The sequence below is a fragment of the Pristiophorus japonicus genome, chromosome 3, assembly GCF_044704955.1.
Source record: "Pristiophorus japonicus isolate sPriJap1 chromosome 3, sPriJap1.hap1, whole genome shotgun sequence".
In the NCBI taxonomy this organism is placed as follows: domain Eukaryota; kingdom Metazoa; phylum Chordata; class Chondrichthyes; family Pristiophoridae; genus Pristiophorus; species Pristiophorus japonicus.
Window position 1 is genome coordinate 118,041,552 of NC_091979.1, and position 17,042 is coordinate 118,058,593.

General features: G+C 46.4%; 1 protein-coding gene across 1 annotated transcript in view; it reads right to left on the reverse strand.

Moving 5' to 3' along the window:
- The window catches only part of atf2 (activating transcription factor 2), a 158,543-nt gene that overhangs the window by 31,735 nt on the left and 109,766 nt on the right, over positions 1-17,042 (reverse strand). Inside the window, exon 8 of the mRNA XM_070875749.1 lies at positions 15,761-15,868. Coding sequence (XP_070731850.1) covers positions 15,761-15,868 — 108 coding nt within the window. The remainder of the gene's footprint in view (positions 1-15,760; positions 15,869-17,042) is intronic.

A 17,042-nucleotide genomic window follows, 5' to 3' on the forward strand; every position in this document is an offset into this window, starting at 1 on the left:
AAGGGGAGTCGAGAGTGGTATCCCCGCTCCTAACTGGCTCACCACTACTGAAACGTAGGGCAATGCTGTGCAGCTGCAGTGTATAAAATGCTACAGTTGCTTAAAAGAGCAGTGACTTAATTTAATCTAGGAAGCAGAGACAGCAAATCACAACCAGAGTATCTGAGGAGGGGCAGCTTTGGGTACAGTAGCTGTGGCAAGAGACCCAAGATTTACTAATGTTTTAGTGGCAGTCCTGTTGGTTGAAGTAAGGACAAGGAAGGACTGGCTCCTAGAATGGAGGCGAGAAAGTTCAGCAAAGTGGTGATACGGGCATTTTTGGAAAGAGATGGCTATGGCAGTAATTCATACATCTTCCACCCCATGCATGGTGACACAATGGGGGTCATTTTCACCTCCACTGTTTGGGCGGTAAATTGGCGGAGCAGATCAGCTGCCTGTTATAATAGCTGCCTATATTTTCATTTCAATTTAAATCAGTGGAAATGAAAATCTGGCAGGCAATCTGCTCCGCCAGGTTACTGCCCAAGCGGTAAAGGTGAAAACTACCCCTATTGCCAAGGTAAGTTGACAGTACCTAGGCACACTGTGAAACAACATCAACATATATTTCATATCCACACCCTTAATGTGTTGATCACAAAATTAAAGTGACCATAAATAGTAACAAAACACCAAATGACCCACACACTCCCGTTTTCTACCATGCCACTATGCCTTCTCCCAGTGGCTGAGTTGAAGAGTAGTAATGAGAGGCTCACAACATGTGATTGCTATTTTCTTGCAACTGAATCTAACCTCCCTATTTGAATGCCTGTTGACATCTAGGTGAAATTTCATGAATTGGCAATTAGGTGTCTATATGACTCTAAATTCTCTTTGCTAAGGAAAAAGTAGCCAACAGTCATCAACAGAGAACAGCTATGGGGAAAGGAACTGCGAGAACTTGTCTTTTCAATGTCCGTAAAGAGAAAGTCCTATCCCTCTTAGGGAGATGCACAGCAGATGCAGTGCGAGACAGAAGAAGGAGGTGAGCTGCCAGTCACAGGTTGGTAATAACAAAAATCCTCCACAATCCAGTGAGATGTTACTGTGCACAGACTTATAACATCAATATATGGTCTGAAATCACTGCTCAGTCACAATATAACATTAAAAAAATTGCTCCCTACAAGCGACCATGAACAACATATGAGGTAAGACAGAGTATAAAACTAAAGGAAATGGCTTAAACAAATGCCAAGAAAAGTGATAATCTAGTGGACCGAGAGAAATATAGAAATCAACAAAGGGACACAAAGAACATATTAAGAGTTGCAAAAAGGAATACAAAAAAAACTTGCAAGTAATATAAAGGCTAATTATAATTTTAAAAATTATAAATATATTAAGAGTAAGAGAGTGGCTAAGGGCAATGTGGACACATTAAAGACAGACGTAGGTGATACTCTAATAGATAACAAGGCAATGGCAGATTTATTAAATAAATACTTTGTATCCACAGTAGAGGAAGAGGATAAAATACGAGTGATTGAAGGGAAATTAAAAATAAATCAAGTAGACAAACTTATTGGATTCAATATAAGTAACAAAATGGTAATGGAGAAATTAATGGCATTCAAAATAGATAATTCTCTGGGACCTGATGGTTTCCACCCCAGGGTATTAAAAAGAAGTGAAGGAATTTCAAAAGTGTTAGTCATAGTCTTTAAAAGCTCGCTTGATTCAGGAATTACACCATTAGATTAGATATATGCCAATGTCACTCCATTATTTAAGAAGGGTGAGAGAGAAAACAGGTAACTACAGGCCTGTCTGCTTAATGTCAGTAGTGGAGAAGTTCCTAGAATCTATCATTAGAAATAGAGTAACTGAGCACTTGAACAAGTATGAGCTGATCAGACAGAACCAACATGGTTTTATTAAACGCAAATCATAGAATCATAGAATGAGAAAGCACAGAAGTAGGTCATTCGGCCCATTGTGACTGTGCCGGCTCTTTGGTAGAGGTATCCAATTAATCCCACTCCCCTGCTTTTACCCCATAGCCCTGTCATTATTTTCCCTTCAAGTATATAATCAATTCTCTTTTGAATGTTACGATTGAATCTGCTTTCACCATTCTTTCAGGCATTACATTCCAGATTACAACAACTCGTTTGTAAAGAAATGTTTCCTCATGTCGCCTCTGTTTTTTGGCCAATCACCTTAATTCTGTGTCCTCTAGTTACCATCCCTTCTACTACCAGAAACAGTTTCACCTTATTTACTCTATTAAAACTATTCATGATTTTGAACATCTCTATCAAATTTCCTCTTAGCCTTCTCTGCTCTAAGGAGAACAATCCCAGTTTCTCCAGTCTCTCTACATATCTGAAGCCCCTCATCCCCAGTACCATTCTAGTAAATATTTTCTGCACCTTCTCCAAGGCCTTGGCATCCTTCCTAAAGTCTAGTGCCCAGAATTGAACATAATACTCCAAACTCTGAAATTATTCCATGTATACCCAAGTCAGGGTCATCAATGTATATCTAAAAGAGCAGTGGTTCTAATACCAACCCCTGGGAAACACCACTGCATACTTCCCTCCAGTCTGAAAAACAACCATTCACCACTGTCCTCTGCTTTCTGTCCCTTAGCCTATTTTGTATCTATGCTGGCACTTTCCCTTTAATTGCATGGGTTTTAATTTTGTTGAAAGTCTATTATATGGTCATGTAGTGAAAATGCGAAGGCGTGGAATTGGAGATAGCGTTATGGCTTGGGTTGGAAAATGATTGGGAGGTTGGAGAAAGAGGCCGGAATTTTCCAGGGTATCAGTGGGTGGAATCGGTGGTGGGTCAGGTGGGTAAGTGTTTTGATCCTGTCATCCTGCAGGAACGCACCTTTCCCAATGGCGCGTCTGTCACCGCTGAGCAGACCCAACAGGCAGCGGCGGGCGACCCAATTAAACTCCATGGGCTCAATTTTCCCGAGTGATTTCCACCGTTTTTTGGCATAAGTTAAAAAATGTAAGATTCCCCAAGGAATCTGCACCAGTGTAACTGAGTTAGTTATGAATTTTTTAGGATAATTTTTTTTGCGTCATAGGGGGTATAACTCGATGTCTGCGCCAGTTTTTGTCAATTATGGAAGTTTGTCCCCCAAAAATTTCTTCTAGGTCGGCGTATCTGACCACTCCCAAAAAACCTTCTGGTGAGTTAAGAAAAAGCAGCACACATTGAAAAATTGGTGTAGAAAGATGCCATTGTTTTTCAGTGAAGTTATGTAGGGAGTCAAGAAGATTTAAATATACGTAATAAAGATTAATATTTTTTACCTTAATACACAGTAAATGGAAGTTTGATGGAATTTTGTAACTTTTCATATTCTTTCAACTGACACACCACCACCGAACGTCTGCAAACAGGGATCCAGGGTCGGAGCGTCGGCCGGCAGAATCGGTCCCGCGCCCGAACACAGGGACTCGGGGCTCGGCTGCAAAAGAAGCCTGGGGAGGGTGAGGGGGGGCGATCGGAAGGCATCACAAGCCTGCACTATCCATCAAATCAAACCCGGGTGGGTGGGGGGCTGTGGAAGGCGATCCGAAGGCATCACAAGTATAAGCATCGGTGCAGGCCCCAGGAAGATATTCAAGGATATTGGACAAAGTGCTTAAGCCAGAAGGTTTTTATTAAAGAACATGTTGGACACTGTACTGTTTCCCAAAGATTGGGAGTTTTGGACATATTGTGTTTCATTGTTTGTTGAAAAGAAGACAGCAGCTTGTTTGTGTTAATGTCTGGAGCAGATCGAGGTCTCTGGGCAACAATGGCCAGGAGAGAAAACTCATCCCAGGTGATTGGCAGGATTGTTCAGTAATGGGAAACCGCTTAGCCCAAGATCGGGTGCGAAGCAAAAACCCATCAACGGCCATTTACGCCATTACCTGGATGAGATAGTCTCGAAAGGTGGGAAACCGAACAAAGAACTGCCATTAAGTCCCAGATCCATTGGAAGCAGAAGCCATCAGGAGCCATCAACAGAATACACGAACGTAAGATTTGGGATGATGGGCTATTCAGACAATCACCCCAGACAAAGGAAACACTCTATTTTGGCAGGAAGAAGCATGGACTGTAACATATAAGAGAAGGCAGTTTGCTGCCATTTCTCTCTCTTCTCTCTTCGCTTCAAGAACTGTGCATTCCGTCCGGGACGGAGAGGAAACCCACCAACTAGGGGCCAAGAGTCTCGCTACTCTACCTTCGGAAGGACCCTCGAGACCAGGACTGCAACGGCGGCACGGAATCGGAAGAGAAAGCTTTCCCCAAGGAAGAAGCAGCGAGTAAGGCAACGGATAATCTGGGTGAGTATTATCCAAGCCCAGGCACCGTTAAGATCATCGAATCGAGAGTGAGGGGGTGTCGTGTGTCCCAAACCAAGCTTTAGGGGTTTAGTGGGGAGGTGCTGCGTGTGATTATAGTGTGTGTAAGGTGGGATTTGTTGGACGAATCCAGTTATACCCTGTACATTACCATTGTCTGTTGTTTTTTTAGTCGTCTTAATTCACGACAGGGGCCTGTTGGGACGGGCCAGTTTTTGTACTGTTGTAATGTTTAATTTACGCCACCAGATGTTACTTTTACTGGTGTGTGTGTGTGTGTGTGTGTGTATATGTGTGTGTGTATGTATGTATGTGTCTAACTGAATAAAATATTGTATAGTTGTGGCCGAAAGACCTGTCTCTGGTTCAGTTTTCTGTTCCCCTAAATAATTCCCGTGTCTAGAACCGTAGGCTGGGGTGATTTGAAACCACCAAGGCAAACCACCTACAGAATCTGACGACCGCGGCAGGACACGGGTTAAGGGAACAGAAGAGCATGGAAGATCTAGAAGCCAAGAGATTGGCAATGGAGGATAGGATTTCCTCATACATTTTCGGGAAAGTCAATGTAACCCAGCAATAGGTGTTAGATCTGTTACGGGCTGATAGTCCTCACGATAGGACTGCAAAGTGGACAGGGAGCAAGGAGCATAAAAAGTCTAAGGAAAAGGCGATTTGCCTCCTGTGCCTGCAGAAACAGGTCCAGCTGCTCCAGGAGCAGGTTGGAAAACTGCAGGCTGAGCTCAAAGAGTCGGAAAAACAGTCAGCCGCGAGGGGGGTAGTTGGTAACAGACTAGTAGAGGAGTTTTGCGAGGAAAGGCAGGAGAAGCGCGCTCAGGAAGAAACCTTTCGCAATACCGGGGAGTACCTGCAGTGCCAGGGAGGAAACCCAGTTTATGGGTTGGAAGGGTAGTTAAAAGACATCAAAATAGTGTACAGTGTAGCTAGGAGCAGGGGGTACGACGGACCTTGTGAGGAAAGAATCCAGAGCCTAACATAGGTCCTGTCCAAAGCCAGAGGGATGGTTTATTTAATTGCCCCGGGGGACTGGGAAGAGGAAAGGCAGGAGACTGAGGATTGGGTCCGGGATAGGGAAGCCCGACCGGCGGCGGAAGCGCCACCGGGACCCATGTGTCCTCTATGGCAACAGAAGTTCGGTCCGCTCGCACCCAGCTGTGCACCGGGCCCATTGCAGAGCAATTACGTGGTCCCATTTACGACCCCACAACTGCAAGCGATGTTAGTAAACTTGCCCAAGCTCAGAAAGAAAGGAGACCCCTCTGTCCACTTTCCCTGGAGGGAAAACTTTATCAAACCTTGTCCGCAGCCACCAAGTTGGGACAGGGGACAACCGTGGGGTTGAAGAAATCCTGAGGGCCATGGGGCATTCTCAGGGCAGTCCATTCTCCCACGTGGAGAACAGTGCAGCTGGCTGGCGAAACACCCCAAGCATTTGCAGACAGGCTAGGCCTGTCTACGAAAAGACCACGGTTGGGCTGATCGACAGATTGCAGTTGCTAGGAGAGCCAAGGACCCTCGTGGCAAACACGAATCATGATAAAGGTGGAAGCCTGGTTTGACTCCGAGGATCTCGCAAATATGGAGGCCGGCGTGCTCAGTAGGATGAACCTGGCTTTTAAAACCAGTTCAGAGGAGGAGGTCAAACCAAGTAAAGGCCGAGTGCATTAGATGAAGGCTAGTGAGGGTAGCAAGAAGGAATGGCGTCAGGAAGGGGGCAGCGCAGAGAAGGCAAGCACATGCTTTGGATGTGGGAAGACGGGACACTAGAGACGAGAGTGCCCGACCACGAAAAAGTGGCAAGGGAAAGGGAGTCCTCCGGTGCCCACAGAAAGACTTGTTGAGGCAAAGGGGCCAACCGGGGAACCGCCTGACGTTCTGGTGGCCGCCCTTCGGACAGTTTTTGGGCAGGAGGAGAAGGGTAGATGCTGCTGTGAGCAGTGTGATCCCGACCGTTCCCGAAGTCCACCACCTTGACTAGCACGTGCCCAGCCTGAGTTCCTGTGTCCGCTCACGTCCGATAAGTGAGGCAGACTTGTGTGAGGATGGGGGTGGAGACGGTACACCGAAAGTACTTGGTGGACACCTGAGCTTCGAGCACAGTGATCCGTGCAAAGGACCCAGCCAATTCACCCTGGTCCAGCAAGGTCCCAGTTAGTCTTGTGGGTTCACAGGGAACGAGCAGGCAGGAGCGAGGTCCAGACCTTTGGCCATAGAATTAGGATCCCTCTACACGAGGTTGGAATGCGTCCTAATGAAGTGGGAACAGCCAGGGTCAGGAGTCCGAGGGACCAACTTTATGCTAGCTCACAGAATAATTATGGATTTAAGGAATCACTGCCTTTGGGGAGCAGGGGGTTCCGATAAGGAGGGAGAAGTTATGGTAATTCCTAAGAATGGGGAAGGAAAGAGTAGCATGTGTATGATGAAACCCAAGGGGAGTTACGACCTGGAGCAATTGGTCAGTAATATTCCAGCAAAGTACCAGCGGACATGCGGGACAATCTCGCATCGTTCGCCACGGACAAGCACGACTGTAGCTGGGTGACAGGGGTTGAAGTCAGATTACCAGGGGACCCCATGTCATGGCCACAGAAGCAGTACTGTTTCCCCAGAGAGGCAGAAACCGACTTGTAAACATCACTGGGATCCCTGGTAGAACAGGAGGTATTGAGGCTGATAGCCACCCACGTGAACTCACCATTTTGGCCGGCTAAGAAACCCGACCAGTTGTGGAGAGCCACAGTGGACTAGTGAGTGCTCAATAAAAACATCCTAGCCTGCGCACCCACAGTCGTAGCTGTTGCTGATCTGATTGGGAGCATTCCAACGTCCGTAACCACTTTTATGGTGCTGGATATCTCCAATGGGTTTTGGTCGATTCTGCTAAAATGAGAAGACCAATATAAGTTTGCTTTTATATTTTAGGGACAGCAATACACATGGACATGCCTTCCCCAGGGATTCCATAATAGCCCCTCTATATTCCACCAGTGCATGGCAGCCGCTTTAAAAGGGTTTAGCAGACCTCAGCAGCTAGTCCAGTATGTGGATGATTTGCTTTTGTTCTCCGATGAGGGGGAGAAGCATGGGCCACTGCTGGTCGAGTTGCTGAAAGAGACAGGGTTCAAGGTGAACCCAAAGAAAGCTCAGATCGGACACGAGGAAGTCAAATTCCTCGGGCTGACCGTGAGGGCTAGAGAAAGGGCTATAGATGAGGCCAAGAGGAGGGCGGTACAGGAGTTACCAACCTCCACAAGTGTGACCGGGGTGAGATCCCTTTTGGGGCTCACAGGGTAGTGCAGGGATTTCATTAAGGATTACGCAGCCACGGCAGCCCCTTTGTTTCGGCTCCTCTGCAAGGGAGTCGGACGGGAGTGGGATGAGAACTGCAAGGCAGTGTTTATCCACCTCAAAGAAGACCTGCAGAAGGCATCCGCACTATGGGTGATAAATGGTCGGGAAGAATTCTTTTTGGAGGTGGCAGCCAGTGGGGACAGCTTGAGCACGGTGCTGCTCCAGGAGTGGCACGGCAAGCTGCGACCCGTGGTCTACTCCTCAAGGGTTCTCTTGGCCACGCACTGGGCCATAAAACGCTCCCAGCATTTTACGGGATTAGCCCTGGTAGTTCTACTGAGCCACCATACCCCCAATCAGATGTTGTTAGACGGGAGAATAAAGGACAGGACAGTGAGCAGTGCTCGCATTGCTCGCTGGACTTTATTGCTCTCGCAGATGCATCTGAGAGTGCAGGACCTGACCGAGCCCAAGTTGGCCGCCAACATGATTACCCAGGGATGGCCCACAAGTGTATGGGTGCAAGGGGTGTGGGACGTAAACATAAGATTCCGGGCCGGGATACACCCGACAGAACGGGAGATTTACGTAGACGGGTGCAGTTCAGTCGTGAACGGGGAGCCTCTCACCGGGCGCGGGATTTATGACACTACGGCTGGTATAGCGAGGGCCATTAAACTCCCCAGCATCCTGATGTAAATGATTCAGTTATAATTTAAAATATATTTTATTCAAAAGTTTAACAAATATTTGTTTGTACTTAACTTTAATAAACATATTCTTGTATCAAACTTTAAATTTTTCACTTAAGATCACTTACAAACTTTAGTCCATCACTTACAAACTTTAAACTTTAAGATCACTTACTAACTTTTAAAATTGTAAATTTACATAACTTACAAAAAACTTTTAATTTGAGAACAGTTACAACAATAATAACAGCAATAGCAGCAGCAAAGAAAGGCTGCACCCATCTCTCCTCCACCTTATTCTAAGACTACCGCCACACTTGGTCTTGGTGATTCCACCACCCCTGCCCGCAGGCAGTGACACAATGTTTCTTAGGCTGATACCAAGCTTATTCTTTCTATCATCTCAGGTAATGCGCACCTATTGATGGGGGGGCTGGGGGGGGGTGGGGGGGAGGGGGCGGGTGGCAATGTGGAGGGCTTGGGGCTCTTCAGAGGCTGGTCTGGGGATTGGAGTGGGAGTGGCAGTTGATTCTGTCAATGGGCGCGGGGTCTGGGCGTGTTCCCTTATTGCAGCAACTAACTCCAAAATTCCCTCCCTCATGTGCCCTGACAGTGTCTCAACTACCTCCAACATTCCCTCTCTCATGTTCGCCGACAGTGTCTCACCAACCTGTGACATGTCCTCCCTCCAGGAAAAGTGTGTCAACCAGCTGCAGCATTCCCTTCCTCATGTTCACTGACAGCGCATCAGCTACCTGCGACATTCCTTCACTCATGTTCACTCATCATCATCATCATCATAGGCCTTCTCCACGACAACATGCAAGTCGTGATCCTGACCAACAGATCCACCACAGACCCAATTCACATCCGGACCAGGACCAAACAAGACTGCGTCATCGTGACAATGCTCTTCTTGATCTTCCTCGCTGCAATGCTCCATCTCACGCTCATGTTCACTGACAGCGCATTAGCTACCTGCGACATTCCCTCCCTCATCTGCACCGACATGGTTTCAGCTGACTGAGATATTCCCTCCCTCATGTTCCCAGACAGTGTTTCCATTTCTCGTGAGAGTGTTGTTACTTCTCCCGATAGTCCCGATACCTCATCACCCACCCCATGGTGTCCAGCAATGATCGGGTAAGGTCAATGCTCTCTGCACTCATTGCCATCATCTGAACCACACCTGTTAGATCCTGCACCTCAGGAGAGCACTGTCGAGCTCTCCTGCCCCTCCTCACCGTGGATGTGGCTCGCAGCATCCCAGTGGGACCCGCAGCCTCGGACGGTGGGACCCTGGGTGAGCCTTGCTGCGCCCCACCACTGGGACCTGCAGCCTCGGACGGTGGGACCCTGGGTGTGCCTTGCTGCACCCCACTGGAATCCCCAGCCTCGGACGGTGGGAAACCATGGAATGTCCCAACAACACTCAAACCACTAGTCAGGGATGGGGCTGCCACATCAATGGACGGCACCCGCACCTCCTCCAAAGTCAGTGAAACAGTGGGGGTCTTCATTCATCCTCTCCCACTCCCCCTTCCCTCCATGCTCTTGGTCTGAAAGGTGGGATTGGAAGATGTTCTCCTCTTCAGGCCCGTCCTCGTCTGAATCTTCTTCTGCATCGTCGAAATTGGCATCAAGTTCTGCAAAATACAACCGAACAGACAAATGGTTAGCAGCAGAGGAGGGGGCAGGGTGGCATGAGTAGGTTCACACAGCGCAGGCAGCAGGTCCTTCCACGATGAATGATAGCCCACTGCATCAACCGAAGCGTAGCTGACGGAGACATCCCCATGAATCAAAGCACGGCTAGCCTGCGCAGTACTTAACATTTAGCAAAGTCAGACTGTGGAATTTGCAGGACTTACCCTCTCTCTCGGGTGGGCCCAGCTTGTGCAGTGGTGGTTGCTTTTCTCCAGGCAGGACCCATCAAAGCAGCGACCCTGTCTTCCAAGGGTGTCAGTGGGTGCAGATTTTCTCGTTTGTTGTGTGCCACTTCCCTCTACAAAGATGAAAATGTAACTTTTTACACAGGATATCTTTCTGCTGGGTGGGGCATATACAGATGGTCACATTTACAATTGCAATTCCATTGAAAAATGAAAATATTACGTACACTAACTACTTGACCAAGGTCCTGCCACTTCTTTTTGCACTGGCCTCCAGACCTCGGGGTGGTCACCACTGCACAGTAATCTTGTGCAATTTGGGTCCAGTGTTTCTTCATTTCTTTGGGTGGAACTTTCATGTGACCTCTGCTGGTGTTCAGCTCTTGCCATCTGCCCTCAATCACAGTAACTAGTGCCTCCACTTCATCCTGTAAGAAATTCTTGGTCCTGGCGCCGTGTTGTCTTGTATTGCCGTGGCATCTTGTATTGCAGCTCCGATTTTTCAAATGATAATTACAGTTCTCACACAGCACTCAATGTTCTCACACACACAGCTGGCTCTTTAAAAATGGCCGATTGCAGACCGGGAGCAGTAATGTGCATGCGCGCCCATAGGATTCACGTCAAAAACATCCTTTTTTTCCCGCGCATGCGCAGAAGGGGGAGGGAGGGGGGCATCATTTTTTCGCCGCAGACAGTAGGCTCCACCCCTCGATGCTACTGGACAGGCTGCACGGCGCAAATTTTGAAAAATACAGCGGGGAAACTTGGCACATTTATTTTTGGAGTAGTTCTGGCCTAGAAAAATGGGCGTAACTCTGGCAAAACGCCAAAAAACGACTTTGGGCAAAATTGAGCCCATTATAATCTACTTAACAGACCCTTAACAGGCTTTTTTACCGTACTTTTTAAAATTTAACTTCCATGGCCACAGGGAGAATCACGTTGTTCGGGGACCACGTCTGTCAACCTGAGGCGGGAGTTCAGTGGCCAATGCTCCAGCTGATTCCTTGACAGCTTCAAATGTACAGTAAAAGTTCCCACCTGACAGATCATCACCTTCCTCAGCCACAAGCTGCTCCTCGCTGCATTTCTAGAACAGAATCAGCAGCTGCAAGTGTTCCCACCAAAGTCTCCATCCAGTCTCACCTCATTATCTTTCTCACCATTGACAGATCGCTTCTATCATCTGTACTTCACTTGCCATCTATTCCATCAGCATGGGTGCCATTTATACAGTATCGGACCATGATGAGCCCCAACACCAGCAGCACCAGGCACACCAGCAGCACCAACCTTCTCCGCAATCCTGCTGCTACACGGGACAGAGGGCATCAGCAACCATGCACATTGCTGCCTGGGAGGCCAGGGATGGCCTCATCATGGCCAGATTTACTTAACTTTACACTGTACACCCTGGCTGGCACATGATGTGCCAGGTTGGCACCACCCCAAACCAACACCATAAAGCATCTCTACAATGACCAAGCCATTCCTTTCACACTCATCACTATTGCGGGGGCGGGTTACTATTCACTGCAATTCACTAAACCACTTCCAAAGGTGCACACAAATCTGACCAAGACTGGAAAGTATTAAATAGAAAGATTTCCATGTTTGACAGCACTTAATACAAACTTTACATAAACATTGGATAAAACATCCAAGTGACTACCCTTGTGTGTTGTTAGTTGGTATGATTGCAATAGAATGAGGGCGAGTATGAACAATGGCTAGTGAGATGGGGATGTGATAATGTAGTTAGAGAGAGTGATGGGTGGAGGTGCAAGTTAAGTTGGCGTGAGTAAGGATGTGCAGGAATTGGGTAGGGAAGGCAAAATGATGGGGATGTGATGAGAGGCACAGCAGGATGAGGTTGAGTGTGGCTTTGTACTAACTTTTCGTGATCTAATGAGATCATTGAAACGTTTGCGCCACTGCATCTAGGTCCTCCTGACCACATCCCTGCTTATGCCCTCCTCTGCAATCTGTTTTGGTCTCCTGGGCAGGTCTCTTCTGCCCATCAAAAGAGAAGAGGACCTCTCTGCGTGCTGTGACTCCCTCCATATATGGAGGGAGTCATGGGAGAACCTGGGTGCAGCCCTTTGCCTCTGTGCAGTCATTGTCAGTGTTTACAGCACTTCAATGCTGTAGAACACTGACAGCACAAACCTCAAAAGAAATGTGACCATGGTCCCTTTAAGTTAAACCGCTGATGACACATCCAATTTCCTCTAATTGGACCGGGAAACGCGTTGGGTGGCTTTACAAGCCCTATTAACGCAAGTTCATTTTTCACAGCGGGATGGGGCCAACATCAGGGCTGCGACCTGCCACCAACATCTCCCAGATAAGTAGAATCCCGGCCAGAGAGCGGTGGAAAAAGGTATGTACTTGGATGGGCGGGATGTGACAAATGGTGTTCCTCAGGGATCTGTTCTGGGACCTTTACTTTTCACCAGATTTATTAATGACTTAGATGAAGGAATGGAGAGTTGTATATCCAAGTTTGAAGATAACACTAAGCTAGATGGGGCAGTAAATAGTGCAGATGAAAGCAGGAAGTTGCAAAGGGACATAGACAGATTAAGTGAGTGGGCAAAACTATAGCAAATAGAGTTCAAAGTGTGAGGGAAGCAGAAGGAAGAGGAGATAAGTAGGGAAGGAGAAGGAAAGAGGCAAAGCAGGAGGAGGCATGGAAGATATGGCGGTTGGGTACAGTACACGATGGGTATAGATAGACGATAAAGGAAAAAGATATGGAGAGGGTGAGATAGGGATAACAAGGCAAAGAAAGAGAAGAGATGGGAGAGAGTAAGGAAGCAAGAGGAGAGGAGATGGGGCGAGGGGCTGAGGATCAGATGTGGCGTGAGGTGGGCATGTTGCAGTTAGGGTGAAGGATGACAGAATTCACTTTCCTCTGTCTATGTATTCCAAAATATGTCATATGCCAGGCCTACCCCACTGGTCTCATCTACCCAGTCACCACAATCATATGAGCACTTGCAGAATGGGCATATAATTGGTAAATTAATTTCAACATTAGGTACGTGTGAGATATTACATTTTGTTAAGAAAAATAAGGAGGTCACATATTACTTGGAAAATAAGAATCTAAATGGGGTAGAGGAGCTAAGGGATCTGGGAGTACAAATACACAAATCACTAAAAGTTGCGACACAGATCAATAAGACCACAACAAAAGCAAATCAAGCACCAGGGGTTATTTCTCAAGGGACAGAATTGAAAAGTAGTGAAGTTATGCTAAACTTGTAGACCACACTTAAGAGTACTGTGTACAGTTCTGGTCGCCATATTATAAAAAGGATATAGAGGCACTGGAAAAGATGCAAAAAAAAATTTACGATACCACAACTGGCTGGGTCTCTTTCCTTTTGAAAAGAGAAGGCTGAGGGCTGACCTAACGGATGTCTTTAAAATTATGAAAGGTTTTGATAGAGTAAACACAGAAATAGTGTTTCCACTTGTGGGAAAGAGCAAAACTCAAGGCCATCAATATAAGATAGTCACCAAGAAATCAAATAGGGAATTCAGAAGAATCTCCTTTACCCAGAGTGGTGAGAATGTGGAATTCACTACCACAGGGAGTGATTGAGGCGAATGGTATAGATGCAATTAAGAGGAAGCTTAATAAGCATATGAGGAAGAAGGGAATTGAGGGTTATGCTGATAGTTAGATGAGGAAAGACGAGAGGAGGCTTGAGTGGAACATAAATGCCGGCATGGACTGGTTGGGCTGAATGGCCTGTTTTTGTGCTATGAACAACATAATGGGAGACATGAGTAATATAATAAAACAGCACATCTGCCATTCATTTTCTGTCTGTCACGAAAGTTTTCACATTCAAATTGAAACATAAAGAAATAAAGAAATACAGGCAGTCACTTAGAAATTCAAGTAACAGAAAACACCTATCAGAAGAGGGAGGGGAGAGGTGGAGAGGAGAGGAGGGAGGAGGAGTGGGAAAAGTATGGAGGATGAGGCAAGGGACAGAGGAAAAGGGAGGATGGGACTGGAAGAAGATAAGTTGGATGGAGAAGGGAGGAAGGAAGAGGGTAGGTGAGGAACCAAGCGGGGAGGAGAGTGAGAAAGATGAGGAGGAAGGGTGAGAGTAGGAAGGGAAATGGGAGACGAGGAATAAAGAGGTGGGGAGCAGTGGAGGAGAGAGATTAGTAGAAGGGAAGAGGAAGAAGAGGCGAGGAAGGGGAGAGAAAAAGGAGGCGAAGGGAATGGGATGAGAAGGGAGCGAAGGGACAGGAGAAGGAGAGGGCATGTGATGGGAGGAAGGGGGAATATGAAAATAGCCCTGTCCAGGCATATCAGCTTAGATCCCAACCTGAAACCAATTTTTAAAATACAAGATTTGCTGTCACTGTGTTTGTTGACTAGTATGCCAGCATACAATAATGAAAGAGATTTACGTGTTTAAAACCAGTCTCAGACCATATTGACGGCCTGAAAATTCATGAGGAGGACCTTGAAAATGCATTAAAATAAAAATTGAAGAATATAACCAGAAAATAATTAAAAGTGATCAATATATCTTTCATCAACAACCACAGAAAATAGAGTCCATACATGATTGGACCTGATTGTAAAGGGGATTAAAAATGGTTGCTGATTCTCAATCATTGGCCCTGGAATTCCGTTTTGGCTTTCCCGCGGGCATTTTGGAGAATAAATACGCACCTACCTTAAGCTGTTGTCCACGTTCGACTTTCCGATGCTGTGGCGTGAGCTGACTATGCGTCGCTGCGCATGCACGTCGGGACATGCGCAGGCCTGGAGCTAGAGTCACATGGCTCTGGGCAGCCAATCAGGTAAAGTATCATAGTAATAGGAGTTCCGAAAGGTCCTAAACTCCTATTACATTGATTGAGAGAGAACCCCAAACACCCAAAACACTAATCAAAAATAGAAAATATACAGTACATTCATTTAAAGTTATTAATGTCTTAAAAAAATATATATTTTCCCGATTTTTAAAGAAGTTTTTTAAAATAAACTTACCATTTTGGGGAAGGTTTTTAATGATAAAATATGTTTTCGTAACTTTATTTTTATATGTTTTTTTAAAACACTTGCGCCTGTAAAAGTAGGCCATGCGCCTGCTTTTTCAGGCGCAAGATTTTTGAGGACATTTGTCTGCGTAAATATCGGAGATTTGCACTTACAAATGTCCTCGCTCCCGATCTGCAGAGGATCTGTCAAGCCAGAAACTTGACAGATTGGAAAAGCCGATTTTCAGCGCATGCGCATTGCGCGCCGAAAACCGGTTTTTCTGATGTCTTCCCGTGTCCGTACAAACTTCGTACGGACCCAGGGAGGCCGGAATGTCAGGGCCATACTCATTTGGGTTTCTGTATGTTTTTTTTGCACTCTTGATTTTATATTGAAGTACTGGAAAAAGTATTCTAAACTAATACAAGTTGCAACAAAATAAGTTGTACATATATATATTTTTCTTTTTACCAGTTTGGCTTCTGATTGTGGAAGTTGTGAGGAGGAAGGTTCAATGTTGTTGATTGGAGGACCTGGAATCCCAGGAATGTTAGGGACCATGGCGACAGGCCTGATAATCTAGTGAGTTGAAAATGGAACAGTATAAATAGAAGAATCAACAAAGCTTTAACAACAATAGCAGCAAATTGCATTTATATAATGCTTTTAATGTAGAAAAACATCCCAAGGCACTTCACGTTCAGAAAGAAATGGCTGCTGTGCCAAAGAGGAGATTTCAGGAGAGATAACTAAAAGTACGGTAAATGAGATGGGTATTAAGGATGGTCTTAAAGGAGGAGTGGGAAGCGGAGAGGCAGAGAAATATAGGCCCCAAGTTTCTACACGCGGTGAAAAAGGTGCCCCTCAGAGCTGGGCGCCTGATTTTCGCGCCGAAAACGGCGCCTGAAAAAAAACGCGGTATTCTCGAGCTCCTTGCAGCTCGATGTCTGCTTGGCGTGGCGCACAGGGGGCGGAGCCTACCACTCGCGCCGATTTTGTAAGTAGGATGGGGCGGGTATAATTTAAATGAGTTTTTTTGGTGCCGGCAACCCTGCGCGTGCGCGTTGGAGCGTTCGCGCACGTGCAGTCTGAAGTAAACATTGGCACTCGGCCATTTTTAAAAGTGCTGCAGAAAAAGTGAAAATTTGTTTATTGAACCCTTGCAAAGGCTTGCATTTTAATTTTCTTGATATTTCTGTGTGTGAGGGAGTGCTTTTAGCAGCACTGCTGAATAAATCACCTGCTGAATTAATGTTGGCTCTTTAACCAGTGTTACTGCAGCAACTGTGCATTTTAATTCAGCCTTTACAACTCGTTACCGTTTCAATCTTCACCACTCATTCTGTAATTAAAGATAGACTGTGATAAACGGGACACATGCACTTGTTTGAGACTATTCAAATTCTTTGTAGCTGTTCAATTTTTAAAAATTTTTTATAAAACCACATTGCCCTTCCATGATCAGCACTGAGGCTGCTTGCTGCTTCTTGCCCCTGCCGTCGGGACCGACGCCACGTGTTGGGGGAGAGGGAAGGCTTCTTTTCCCACGAGCGGGCCCACTGATATAGAGGGTCGACGTTCGCCCCAGCCCACGTAGCAATTCTCGAAGTTAGCAGACAGAGACGGATGGCAAAGTATAACGATCTTTATTACGAACGTCCGGGAACAACCCGCATCACAGCCGCCTGTGAGTGGGGATGCTCCCCGAACAGCACAATCATACAACTTTTATACATTTCAAAAACCCCTCTGT